The sequence below is a fragment of the Rhynchophorus ferrugineus genome, unplaced genomic scaffold (genome assembly GCF_030347505.1).
Source record: "Rhynchophorus ferrugineus isolate W39M unplaced genomic scaffold, kcgeb_rfMv2 rfM2, whole genome shotgun sequence".
Classification (NCBI taxonomy): Eukaryota; Metazoa; Arthropoda; class Insecta; order Coleoptera; family Curculionidae; genus Rhynchophorus; species Rhynchophorus ferrugineus.
In genome coordinates this window covers 34,014,992-34,029,054 of record NW_027472581.1, presented here as the reverse complement: position 1 = coordinate 34,029,054, position 14,063 = coordinate 34,014,992, and the positions used below count along the sequence as shown (strand labels likewise).

The 14,063-nt window shown below is 31.8% G+C and overlaps 1 protein-coding gene across 15 annotated transcripts in view; it reads right to left on the bottom strand.

The window, feature by feature from the left end:
* The window catches only part of LOC143190643 (disks large 1 tumor suppressor protein), a 676,624-nt gene that overhangs the window by 16,361 nt on the left and 646,200 nt on the right, over positions 1-14,063 (bottom strand). For 12 of the 15 annotated variants that reach the window (XM_076395120.1, XM_076395122.1, XM_076395129.1 and 9 more), the window contains 3 exons: positions 5,318-5,567; positions 1,547-1,649; positions 1,198-1,248 (listed from right to left, as the gene is read on the bottom strand). In XM_076395120.1, coding sequence (XP_076251235.1) covers positions 1,198-1,248; positions 1,547-1,649; positions 5,318-5,567 — 404 coding nt within the window. The remainder of the gene's footprint in view (positions 1-1,197; positions 1,249-1,546; positions 1,650-5,317; positions 5,568-14,063) is intronic. The other 3 variants (XM_076395121.1, XM_076395123.1, XM_076395132.1) reach the window with 1 other exon arrangement.

Genomic DNA, 14,063 nt, shown 5'->3' with positions numbered 1-14,063 from the left:
AATGCACGTCATCAAAATTTATAACGTCAGCACGTCACAATGATGCCGCATCATATTGGATCTTTGGTTTACTTTTTGCTCGGACTGTAACCTCAAATTGTTATTACTAATGTTTGGAAGAATTTTGTAGATATTTGACAACATGAGATATCATTATGTCCCTTTTTAACTAGGGTAAAATCAGAAAGAAAACCCTGCTCCCAGTAAAAAAAAAATTACAAACTGCGTTTGGCAGTATATTCGACGTTATCCATGATCTATATTGGTTGTTTTATAGGAAGGAGTTCGAAATTTTCGACAGTAATTTATATTTTGAAACGCCCTGAACAGCCAAAAAACTAGTTAGGTCCAAAAAGGTAATAATGACCAAATAATATTCGATAGCATGTCATATATCAATTTTCAGGCATTACCTGACAATAATGTTTATCATTTATTTCCATTTTTTCATTAGAAAAATCATTTAAAATCACATTCCATACGTTGTATGTTAAAGACAATATATTAAACTAATTTTTTTATAGTCATAATTAAATTGATTAAAGCATGTTAATTTTAATGATATTTTTTTTTGTAAAAAGTTGCAACTACACCAAATGATTTAAAGTGAAATAATTAATTATTAAGAAGTTTTTTTTTGCATTTTACATTCTATATGATCTTAATTAAATCATAGATAATTATACACATGATTGGGTTCGCAAGAAAGTAGTTACACATTTATCACATAATCAAAAAGTAAGACGATTAAAGGGTAATAGCTTTCTTAATCAGTAGGTCACTCATCGTATTATTACCATTTATTTTAAAATTTGCAAGAAATATTAAGCTTTCACCAATTATGATTATTGTTATTTTTTGTTGACAAAAAGTATGTTAAAATTTTCTGCTGTTAGAATGATAACAAAACCATAATATGTATACTTATAAAGGAATACTGTCTGCCCATATTAAACATCCAAAATTATTTCCTTGCTAACCCAACAGAACATTTATAACATTTTATACATGCATTTCATTCCTATACCTAAACCCTTCTGATAATGTTGACGTTTCGTTTAACTATTTTTACTAATTTTAAAAATTCAAGTAAAATAAATTCATATAATAATCGCAGTTGGCCCATCAAAATTATCAGATATTGTAAAAAAACAACCAGGAAAAAGGTTCCAAAACAGGATGATAAGTGATACTTACTGGATGAGGTCTTTTCATTACCATTAGATTGCTTGTCTGAATAGGGTGTTTCTAAAGGTGAAATAAAAATAAAAGATAAAAAAATAAAAATAACATTCTACTACGACTCTCCAGTTGTCTTTTGCAATAATCTGTGTACTCCTTATCCAAAACAAGGGACAAAATAATAATAGAACATAATCATAATAGTGTAACAACATAAAGTGGAATTCTACGACAACAACAACATTAACAACATATACTACATTTAAGTGCAAAAGATGGTGGGTACTGATCCACAGACGTGAGGTCGATTCGTTCGATGACCAGAACATCTGAGATATATATAGGATTCGAACGTCAAACTTACGCTCTTGGTCAGAACCGTCTTCGGATTTCTCATCTTTGCTCTTCATGAATGGGAATTTTCGGCTGAAGGAGAAGTTCTTCTTTTTTCTGTCTAACGTAGATTGCTGCAAATGAAAAATATTGTTGAATAAACTACCAAATTGTTTTAAGTAGCGTTGGGAACTATAGATAGTTGTACTATAGTAATTGTTTAGATTCGTGTGCTGTAGAGATTAGTTACATTTAAACACAGAGAAAAAGAAATTTAATTTTATAGGAAATTTTGGGGAATGTTTTGCGACGTCCAACATCTAGATTTCGCAAGCCTTCGCTATGCTTATAGCCGCGACGGGATCTGATTGGCTCACTTCGTTTCTATGGTGTGTTACAATACATAAAATGAATTCTCGATCTATTAAGGGTTGTGTACTCGGATGCACAGGTACTAAAGAAATGCAGAATCGTTTTACTTGGAAGAAATATTTGGCTGTCTTTAAAAAAAATGGTTGATAATGTTATATATCCTAAAACTAACTGGATTAAGTATCAAAGATACTTATGATCGTTACAGCATGTTTTGTTATTAGTTGGGGTAAATTTATTCATATTAATAATCATATAAAATATCAAATATTTATTTTTTTATTTTAGAATACAATCAAGTAACAAGGTTTTAACAAGTTACGAGTTTTTAAAAACAGACATGGTATTCAATAAGATGGTACAAACTCCTTGTTCGATCTGATGTTCGCTGGTGATTGGGAGTAAGTGAAGCAGTTCGTGGGACGTGGGATCAGTAATACATGATAAAAAGTGGTATTTACCGCCGAAGTAATAAGCCGAATCGGCCAAGCTGCAATAGCTTTTGGTTCTTTAAGATGGTGCGTGTTGAAGAGAAGAAGTATTACAATCAAGACTAACTACAATTCGCCTCTTTCGAACGCCATTTGTAAGCTTGAGATTTTTTGACCGCGATTTCTAATGGTGAGTACAGACTTGAACGTTCGGTTCCTCTCGGAAAGTTTCAGCATCCAAAAATCATTTGATGGTTTTCATCCTTTGGATCGGACGCGTGTACGAAGTTTACTATTTATATTTCGGGAATAGGAAAAAAACAAATAGTTAAGCTGCGAATATATTTTTATTGTCTCTCAAAGTACTCGCTACGATGATACACTTTTGCATACGCTTAAACCAATTTTCAAATCATTTATTCCATTCCGAATGAGGTATCTTCAAAACATGATTTTTGAATGCTTCAATAGCTTCTTCGGGCGATGAAAATCGTTGACCACGCAGTTTATTCTTCACGGATGGAAACAAAAAGAAGTCATTGGGTGCCAAATCAGGGCTGTACGGCGGATGACCCATCAATTCGATGTTTTGAGTGCTCAAATAGTCTCTTGTCTGAGCCGATGTGTGAGAGCTCGCATTGTCACGATGAAGAACTTCTCAACTTCCGGCAAACAAATGGTTGTGTACTAGTCAGAATTTACTGTTCTACGATCCTCTAGAAGCACTGTTGCAATGTGACCAGTTTTCCCGAGGAAACAGGCCATCATTATCTTTGGAAGTTCTTTGTGCGCTTTGTTTCTTACTTTCGGGCTCATACGAATATATCCATGATTCGTCACCTGTCACGATTTTATAAACGTCCTTCGAAGCACCGCGATTGAATTTCTTAAGCATTTCTTTGAACCAATCGACACGAGCCTTCTTTGAACGACTGTCAAATTGTGTAGGATCCAACGCGAACATAACTCTCGCACAGCTAAGTGTTCATGTAAAATCGGATATATGCTGGTGGAAGTAATGCTTAGGGATGTCTTAATCTCACAATAGGTGACATGACGATCTTGCTTAATCATTTCGCACACAGCAGCGATGTTTTCTGACACAACAGCCGATTTTGGACGACCTTCACGAAACTCTTCGGACAGCGAACTACGACCACGATTGAATCCACTAAATCAGCGATACACGATAACATAACAAGTAATATAAAATAATAAACAAAGTTAATAAATTAAACTCGTTTGAAGGTTATGGTAAGAATATGTCATAAAACTCTTATCTTTATACGATTTTAATATTCTATTTATTGATTTATTGATTTCAAACATTTACAATTCTGTAACTATTACAAAATAATCCAAAATCGTTAAAAGATATATTCAAGAGAAAGAAAACGAAAAGAAAGTATACATGGAAATTTCACTATGAGGTAGACATAATAAAACCTTAAATTAAGAATATTACCTTTTTTTTTAGTGGCACAAAATGTATAAACGGAGTCATCAGGCAATTCATAAGACAATAATAAAGACAAGAATTATATAAACAAGGGTGAATTTGTATTTACTGCATGGTGTATTCTAGACATTTTATTACCATTCTGAAGGTGAAATATTTGTTAATTGTGTTAAAATTATTTCAGACGCAGCAGCTAAGTAGTATGAAAAAATAAAAGCTGACAAGTATAATATTATTTGGATGGAAAAGCCACAGTCCTTATATGGGGATATTAAGCTAGTATCTTTTCAAATTATAAAGTAAAAAATAAACTTGAGACATATCTTGGAAAAAATGAAGGAGTAATACCTTGAAACCGCAGTGATATATCTGCTCTCTAAAGAATAACATAGGTAACGGACTGTTTGACAAAATTAGTGTGTTTAATGAGTCTTACTTTATATTTTAGGTCGAAGATATGGTAGTTTTCTTGTAAAGAATCTAAAAAAGCAATTGTTGAGTATAGTACGATTAATGGGTGGTTTTTTGTACTTGTTGATGTGTTCGTCACATTTTAAAACGTTTGCATTGTTCTATGAATTAAATAAAATTAGTATTTTTTTCAATTGCTATTTCTAGTATTTGCACAACTTCCTTATATGCTCCGAACAATAATAGATCGAAAAACAATATTCTAACAACCCTTGGAAAACTTTTGGAATCATTTTATGTTTTAATTATTTTATGTGATATTATTATGAAACATCTTTTCTCTCACCAGTTGTGAAATACTTTTTCCATATTCTTTGACAAATTTTGTACTATAGAGATTATCAATAAATCCCTCAATGAAAAATAAGGAAAACAACTCATATTTTCATGACACGTTTCTTTTTATTACCATTTGCAAAATACAAATCAAAGTTAAATATTATTTCAGATTTCATAACAAGGTTCCTGCAAGTAAAATATAAATATTTTAATTTTTCATGTTAATCATTAATAGATATTAAATACATATTTAGCATTCAAAAACATCTTTATAGTAATAATTAAATTACAAAATATATGTCATTCATAATCCCACCAATTTTTCCCACGTTCGTTTAAATTTGTTGTCCCGATTCGCGGCTCCTAGTACTACGTTCTGCTCGTCGCCAACCGCTGAAAGTTATGCGGAGAACACTGGAACTAAGCAAAGTGCATGCGCACTACGACTTTGAACCAATGTTGAAACCTGTTCGGCACGAATGTTCGTCGAATTCAATTCTGCTCATGCGCATTTTCAATTTTCTCACGAAATTCGCCCCGAATGCTCAGGTCTGTACCCACCACAAGGAATATTCTGCATTTTTCTTTCCGAGATCGTATTGGAACTGAAGTCATCCGTCTGAGGTGCGACAATCAGAGCACAGTTGAGGGACACATTTATAGACGTAGATTGCAATAGTTCCCACCGATGGTTTTAAGTTTATTGAGTAAGAAAAAATATATAAATGATATTCAATAATTGAAATGCTCCATAATCAATAATGCTCCAGGAGATATATTAAATACAAACCTTTTCGAGTATATTAGGCGTATGACCTTGGAATTTAACAGATCGGTCTCTCGCCCTCTGTTTTCGCTCCCACCTCCTTTTGCTGGGCACTATTCCCATGCCCTGCTCATCTCCAGTGGCCAGCACTCTTCTGGCCTGCCACCACTCGTCGTCACTGGCGTTGGTTACGTGGAGGATATCACCATACTGGAAGGCCAAGCCTCTGGATGGTAGACCGTCGTCCTTCATTGGGTCGTAGTCAAAAAGAGCTCTGGAATAAATACGCGATGTTATAATGATGATTGTTATATGATTATTTCTAGTTGACGCCAGGTGTCAGTCATACTTAGATTATAAGATACATATAAGGTTGCGGATAAAGTAATTTCGTTTTTTTATTATATTGTTTAAAATATTTTATGTTATGTTTTTATTTACATAACTTAATGTTGTTATACATATTTTTAGCAAAACTTATTCAGTGAATCTATATTATAGCGCCTTTGGAAGGTAACAGCCCGTAGGATATCCTGGATATGACGGTAAATATTTTTTACTCAGCAACGCACATCTTGATAATTTGACTTCTAGGACTTCAATCTTGAGAATATTATATGGTATGGTATACATATTTTGATCAATATTAGATAATAAATACTTTGCACAAATAAATAAGTTGATAATATATTCATGAATAATTTTATTGTTATTTATACATCTATGTTGAAAAGTATGGCGCGGAGGTGAACAAAGTACTTTCAGTACTGTTCAGTACTTTGTGTCTAAGAAGCAATAGAAGAGTAAGTGCATATATAAAAAATAATAATAAAATAAAATAAAAGGAAAAATAGCTGGTAATGCATCACAACACTAAAACTTAGTAAATTAGTCACTGAAAGGAATTTTATTAATTAACAGTGAAAATTATATTAACTCTTATAGGCGATTGTCTATTATTGGTTTTGTTATAACTGCTGGAGAAACGTGTTTTAAGCCTGATTCCTGTGTATTTATTAGTTTTTTAATTAATACTAAAGAGAGATATTAATGGAGAGTTTTATTAGTACTTGATTGTTGTTAATAACTAGTGCCTCAATATAGTCGCTGTGTTGATCTCTGATGTTTCTGGTATAGGCATTATCTTTATTAGGATTACCAAGAACTGTCAAAACTGAATTTTAAAATTCTGATAATAAATTAATTGATGTGTTGAATGAGTACATTGGGTGGTGCGGCAGAAATTGCCATTCGAGCTGCAACACCTTCACAACTTTTGTGGTGCCGAGAGTGCTCATGTAAGAGAATGAAAAATATTTTAATATTTAGGATTGTTGTAGTAGGTCCACTTGTGAGTGACATTTACAATAACGCTACAGAAAACTACTGTTTTGCCTTTTTTGCTTATGTTGAAATGGTTTGAAATTTTCAGTCAATTTATATGCGATACCCATTTTATATCTACGTCTGGAAACAATTGATTCATCAACCGTTAAGCTGTCTGAAATTTCTTTGCGACTTTGAGATTAGTTTTCGCTAAATAAGTCTCGCAATGCATTGTCTTGGAAAATTAATAATCCCCCAGAAAGCGAATCTGTACAAAATGCGTGTCCGTCCAGTCTGCCTCTACGGAGCACAGCTGTGGTACAGGTATATCTCTGAGGGACAACTTGAACTACTCCAAGTGTTCCAATCCAAAAAAGTCCGCGCGTTATTCAATGCCCCATGGTTTATGAGGAACGTCAAAACTCATCTCGAATCAGTCATCCCGTTTGTGAAGAATTTCACGAACATGCTCAGTGTAAGGTTCTCCATGGCGCCTTGGAACACTCACTATCCCGAACCCGAAACGACATTAGCAAAAGATCATTTCGTTCTAGCCGGTCATCATGGAATAAGAAAAAAAATGTCTTGGATATTGTTTGTACCGGTAGGTTGTTCTTTCATATTAACATTAAAATCGCCACATCCAACTCGCTGAAATCGAAACCAACAATTGGGATACGATGCAGCGGTACAATAATAAGAGTCTAAAAGTGTTTGTTAAGCTTACTGACGCTTAGGTTTCACCAAATCAAACAACTTCAAAAAACGCAGTAACAAATGTTGAAAATGCAATTTTGAGCGTTTCATGATTAGCATCTGTAAACTTTTAAATTCGATGATTTAGAATTTAATAGTTACGTTGTGTTGTTTAGTAGTTGTATATATTGATACTTCGCACTTTCACCAATAGATATAGCTGAAAAAAATTTTTGCAAGCACCTAATATAAAGACTGTAAATTAATTTTGAATAATTATTGGAAAATTTACGGATTTATTGTGAAAAAATTAAGTATATTATAATTTACCATCGTTTCATCGAATCCATATGATTCAATTAAAGTATATAGTAAAAATACTTTTTTGCTTGTGTTTGAATTCTTGAAGTATTCGAGTCTAAACAAACCCATATGACATCGATTTTCGAAAATTATAATCGAAATGTGGTAATATTTGTGACAATATTTTTTCAAAGGTTCCACAAAATGTAGCCGAGGGCTTGTTATAATAATAGTAAGTCTTTGAATTTGCTTCTGTATTTTATCAGTTTACTTTTTTTTGTAATATATTCAGAGTTGGGAATAAATAGTTGGTCATACCACAAATTTTAACAAAGTATACTTAATACTATATGCAATGTAATATAATATATACTAAGCCACTTACTTTAAATATCTTAAACTTAATTTAAACTATTATTTTCGCGCCGAGGGCTTGGTATAATAATAGTATGTCTTTGAATTATCGACACAAATGTATGAATTTCCTTCTGTAATGAACACTATGTTTTGGTTTGAACTTATATTAAGCATTTTATCAGTTTATTTTTTTTGTAATATATTCAGATTTGGGAATAAATAGTTGGTCATGCCACTAGTTTTAACAAAATATACTTAATACTATATGCAATGTAATATGATATATACTAAGCCACTTACTGTAAATATCTTAAACTTAATTTAAACTATTATTTTTGCGCAAACTAATTTATAAGGGAAACTGTTTGTGTCCAATGTCTTTAGAAAAACCCATTAACTACTAACAAAAACGTACTTCCATCTATTAGAGATAAATCGAAACAATTCCCTGTCGCTGTCGTGCGCGTAATGGTTCTTTCGTTTCACTCGACTGACGCCTTCAGGCACTAATTTCATTCAATGCGAAATGCAAAAACACACCGGCCCAATTAGCTTGTTAATTAGCCCGATCTCGCGATTGTTTAAGTCAGCGTAGCGCCAGAACGGACATTTTCCCGTTCCTGTTTGTATGCACGTTCGTTAGAATCACACGAAGCATTCAAAAATTCCGAATAAACAGACAAAATTAATTAATAATCGTAAAATCCCCAACACCTTATAATAAAGTATGAAGCCCCACTCACATGGTTCACTTGTGAACAGAACATTTTTTAGTTTGCTGAAAATATCTGAATTTGTACCTGAGGATCATCAAATGCTGTGAAATGCTTACGATAACTATGCTCTATCGATTTCAACATGTGAATTCTGCTTTCGACGTTTCAAAAGTGGATCTATTGACAAAACCGGTGAAAACATACTTGGAAACATTAAAGTGGGAAGAGTTAAACTCGTCATATTCTCCAGACTTTGCTCCTTTTGATTACTACTTGATGGGACATATGAATCGTGACCTATCTGAGTAGCGCTTTATTTCTTATAAATACACCAAAAAATATGTCAATGCGTGGATAGCTTCAAAAGATACATAGTTCTTTCGAAAATCAATTAGAAAATTGTATGAAAGATGGGAAAAGAAGCGGTCATCAATGGACAAGTAAACACAATGATATTGAATTATAATGTATAATAAACTGAAACCGTTAGATCTTTGTCCTACACTATATTCTATCAGAGAGCGAGATTTAATGATTTGGGACCGACACGATTTTAAGAACAACAAAATCGTAGACAGCGTCCAATATTGAAAAAGAAAAAACAGTAATACAGTGTTTATTTCTATGCAATGTTGGGAGATTTATAGCACCTTTATGTACAACTACTGTGGCATATTAGACCAATAATATACTACTATAACGTAAAAATAATAATTTTTGAAAAATACAAAAATTATGAGTCGATAACCTTTGTCTTTTATTGCTATAATGCGCCTTACAGCATCTGTTTTCCGGCCATTATATCAAAAATTCAACTCGAACGGACTTTTAGGGTATTCCCTAGACTCAAAAACTGTTTTGACGACGTCGTTTTGAGTCGTTTGAGGAGCATTGAAACTCTAGCAAAAAATTTTTAAAAGATATTCCAGAAATTTATAGAAATAAACTATTTGAAAACGGGGAAACATTTGATATAAATTCTTAGCATCCAAAAGAGATTACTTCTAAGCCGCCTGTATTTTAAAATCTTATTATTTTTTGATCACAGTGTTACACAGCACAATTTTATATTTTCGGTTTTTATATTTGCAAAGTTATGCAAAGCAATAAGTGTTAAGAATTAGTATATAAATAATCCGCGATATATAACAGATATCACTACCATTGAAATTATTTTAACTGAACAAAAATTCGTTCCATAAATAACAAGTAGGCTCGTATATACAAGAAAGCTAAAGGAAAGCAGCATTTAAAGTGGAATTTTAGGATTTTACTTTTACTGGCTATAATTAACCTGAAAACAATTGTCAACCGAATTCGGTTTCAACTGTTGGAATATATCACTTCCTTCAGGCATAGTTGATGCATTAGTTCTATTAATATATAACAGAAAATGACAGTCCTGTTACTAGTCGTTCAAATATTAACTACTAAATATCTCATTATTGTTATATTGATGTATGGACTATATATAATATATAATAATGGTGATAAAGTAGTGGTCGTAATCTAGACCCTAACATATTAAGTTTATAATATTTATTTTGTAAGAGTAAAAATATTGCATACATTTTATTGAATTTGATCTATTGCATGAGCTAGATATCATACACATTAACGTTGTTAGCTTGGAGCATGTATCAATCAATGTATCATTAGATTGTATTGTTCGTCTTAATTTCCTGTAATATCTGTCAAATTAAAAATTTAAGGCAACAGATTAAAAACAACTTTTATTTGATTTTTTTTACAATAATTATCATCAGAATAAGTTTTCTTTTTAAAGATTATTATCCGATCAATTTGTTTATTTATCTACAAAACCTAGTTTGATTAAATTTTATTAAAATAATCTCCTTAACGTTTACCTCTAATATAATGTTATACTGTGTCAGAATCATTCGACTAATCATTTCTTCAGCAAGAATACTTTTTTCTCCGCTGTCCAGTGTTCTCTACATGTTAAATTTATCAAATTTCTTAAAATTCAAATCATATTTCTTAACATTTATATTATAAATCTTAAAGAGATGTTTGCGGAAATTCACAATACATGTTTAAATTCTCTTTTCATGGAAGAAGCGGCCAGATAATTCTTCTTACTTGAAGTCTATTAATTCTACGATGATTTTTTTGTTGCTTTCGATGATAAGTCGTCATTTAGCGACTAGACAATGGCGATGGTTAATTTGCAGACTTCACTTCTAAGTGTGTGTCATTTCGTCGAAGTGTGAACAAAAAATGTTTACAGTACGTTGAAAATGTCTGAATTTGTACTGAATAAATCGCAATCGCGGGAAATATTACTAGAAATATTATTAGAAAAATGCTCTTATGCAGGTCACCAATGCTGCGTAAAGCTTATGGCAAATATACTCCATCGATATCAATATGGGAATACTTCAATATGGTTTCGATGATTTAAAAGTGAGAGTTTAAAGCCAAAATAATTTCAAGACGAGTACTTGAAGGATGAATCATATTACTCGATGAAACCGTCGATGATGGTTGATAACGATTACAATTGATGCGTGTAAGCCAAGCACTGTGCGCAAAAACGACTGGACTACAATCAAAGACACCACAATATTATTCTTCAGCATGTTAATACCCGATCATATGTTGGAAAACCGGTGAAAATATACTTGGAAATATTAAAATGAGAAGTGCTATCCCACCTGCTCTGATTACTACTTGATGTGTACTGGTTGTGATGGCTGTTATACCAGAAAAAAAATGGGTCTACAACTTTTCAAACAATTATAAATTCTCGATTCTGGAGAAAATCGCAATCAAAATGTCAACTGAAATTATTTGTTAACCGCTACTAATTAATAATTTGTTTGTTTTCTTTGAATAAATGAAAACGCATGTTAATTATCAATTAAAAGAAACCGACACACACGAGAAAGTTCAGCCTGAAGTAATAGAAAAATCTCATAACAAGAATATTAATTTTATAGCTAGATAACAGAAAAACAATTATTGCTAAATACATTAATTTGTATATTTTCTATAGGAAAAAGTATGTTCAGTATAAACAGAATTAATTAAACGCTATTTCAAAATATTTTGTTTATTTCTATTTTTTAAATGAAAATTTAAAATCAAGGATATTATTGAATAATAATCGTAAATAATAATTGGCCTATTTATAAATTTAACATTGACTACCATATAATCGATTCATTTACTAATTAACAGTACACTGCTATTATAATATAAGCTAATTGATTAGTTGAATCATATTAATTATAAATAACAAATAATTAAATATTATTTGATTATTAAATGTATTCGAGGAAAATAGTAGTAAAACGTGTTATATATATACGTGCTATCATAGAGTCGCTTATATCAGGATTAAGGCTAGACGGTTTCCAATCCTGCTAGCACATGAATGTATCAAAATGTGACAAATCAGACCACTTAGAAACCATGATCATTATGTCGGTAAATGGTTAACCAATGTCTTTAGATATACTTTAAATAGAGGTTTCAAATGAGCAAAGTGAATAGTTGAAGTATTTTCCTCCTAGATGAAGAAAGATGATAATAATCCATGGACTATCCTTTCCAGTCAAAAGCTTAGAACATTTATAGATTATATATCTTGTATTTTTGTCTTAATTGAAGGTGAGCTACACATTTATGTGCCATCAATTCGATTTGTTATATCGGACAATCTTTAGTAGCGACCTTGAGGCATCTCGAATTTTACATGTTAGAATAACAGCCTATAAAATACACAGAAATATTATCCCAGATGTTGAACACGTGCGGGGTGCCAGCAGCACCGACTAGTAAACGATAACGAATATCTGGCAACCCCGAGACGTTTATCTGGGACATTATTGAAGGATACTTTCGAGGATTTAAGCACTGACCATCGTTCAGTTTAGATCTGCCACCAACGACTGCTCAGGCCTCGTCTTCAGGTAACACCGCTGTCATCTCTTCTATCTATTTGTAATTTCACCTTTTTATATAACATGTATCTATAACCGTTTAATTCCGTTTTAGCTCCATTAACTGAGTCATAACATACACTAAACTATATTATTACCTTGGGTGAATACAAAGCTATTTTTATGTGAAAATTAATGTAATCGCTAATAACTACTTTTCAAATATTTCTGGTAGTATTCGAATTTCACATCGAAAACATGGTAGATATATTGAGCCTATTCAAGAGCCGACTCATTTTCTATAAATTCTCAGTTCAAACACATTAATCGCAATTTATAGCTTTAATATTAGTACTCAATTATGGTTTGTAAAAGTATGTATTTTCACTGAAAAGTAGACTCACTGAATGTTATCTTTTTATTGTATTCATTTAGTAAAGTCTTTTTAACAATGAATTGATTGTATATTGCGTTGCCACTATTACATTTTTACCTGTTTCGTCACTCACACTTATTATTTCAGGCAGGTAAGGCGGAATAGAACACAGGCTAAGGCTTCCCTGAATTTTAACTGTACTTGTTCCTTTATATACATTTTCATTGAATCATTGAAAATCAACAATGATGTGTTTTGTATCATCTTCGTTATCATCAATTCGCAGAAGTATCCTCGTCACACTTTTGTGTTCGTTCCCTATAGTCCTCTGTACATGTTAATGTGTTTTGCAGTGTAAATTATAACGTGTTTCATTTTAGAGTTTGCCCTCTTAGAAAAAATCATAACATTCTTGGTTTGAACGAAACCATCTTAACAAAACTATCAACAGTTCATTATTTTAACAAAGACCAAAATTGTTTCAACGTTGAGCAATTTAGATCATAATCAGAAAATGTTAATTAAAAATATGATTTTGATTGTAAAAAATGAACATCACTTTCAATTTCTGTTAAATTGATTTGCAAAAAAAAAATTTGCAGCAGAACACCTGACCTGAAATCATGATCAGTGAAAACAAGTAATCATATAAAAGTAAGTTTAATATGTAGGGAGCAGATGTAATAGTGGATAAAATGTTCTATTAACAGAAAGTTCAAATCTAAGTACAAAAAAATCATTTTTTAAGATGGTGGTGGCAAAATCCAAGCTGATTCGGCTTGGGGGCTTTTCACGCCACGAAATAAATCTGAATGTAAAAATTGATTATTATAAACCGCTTTTTTTGATATCATAAGGATCGGACTGATTTTACCGAAGATAAGTTGCCTTTAGTTTGGAAATTTAAATATGCCAAACACACGGCCAAGGTAATAAAAGATTCTTTGTGCACTAGAAAATCAATAGGATCCCAAGGAACTGGAGAAAAACCAACTTTTTAAAAAAATTAGATATCTTTTTGGAACAACATTTCAACTAATTCAATGTTTCAAAGATTATTAAATACATTATAAAGGTTTGGCCACAAA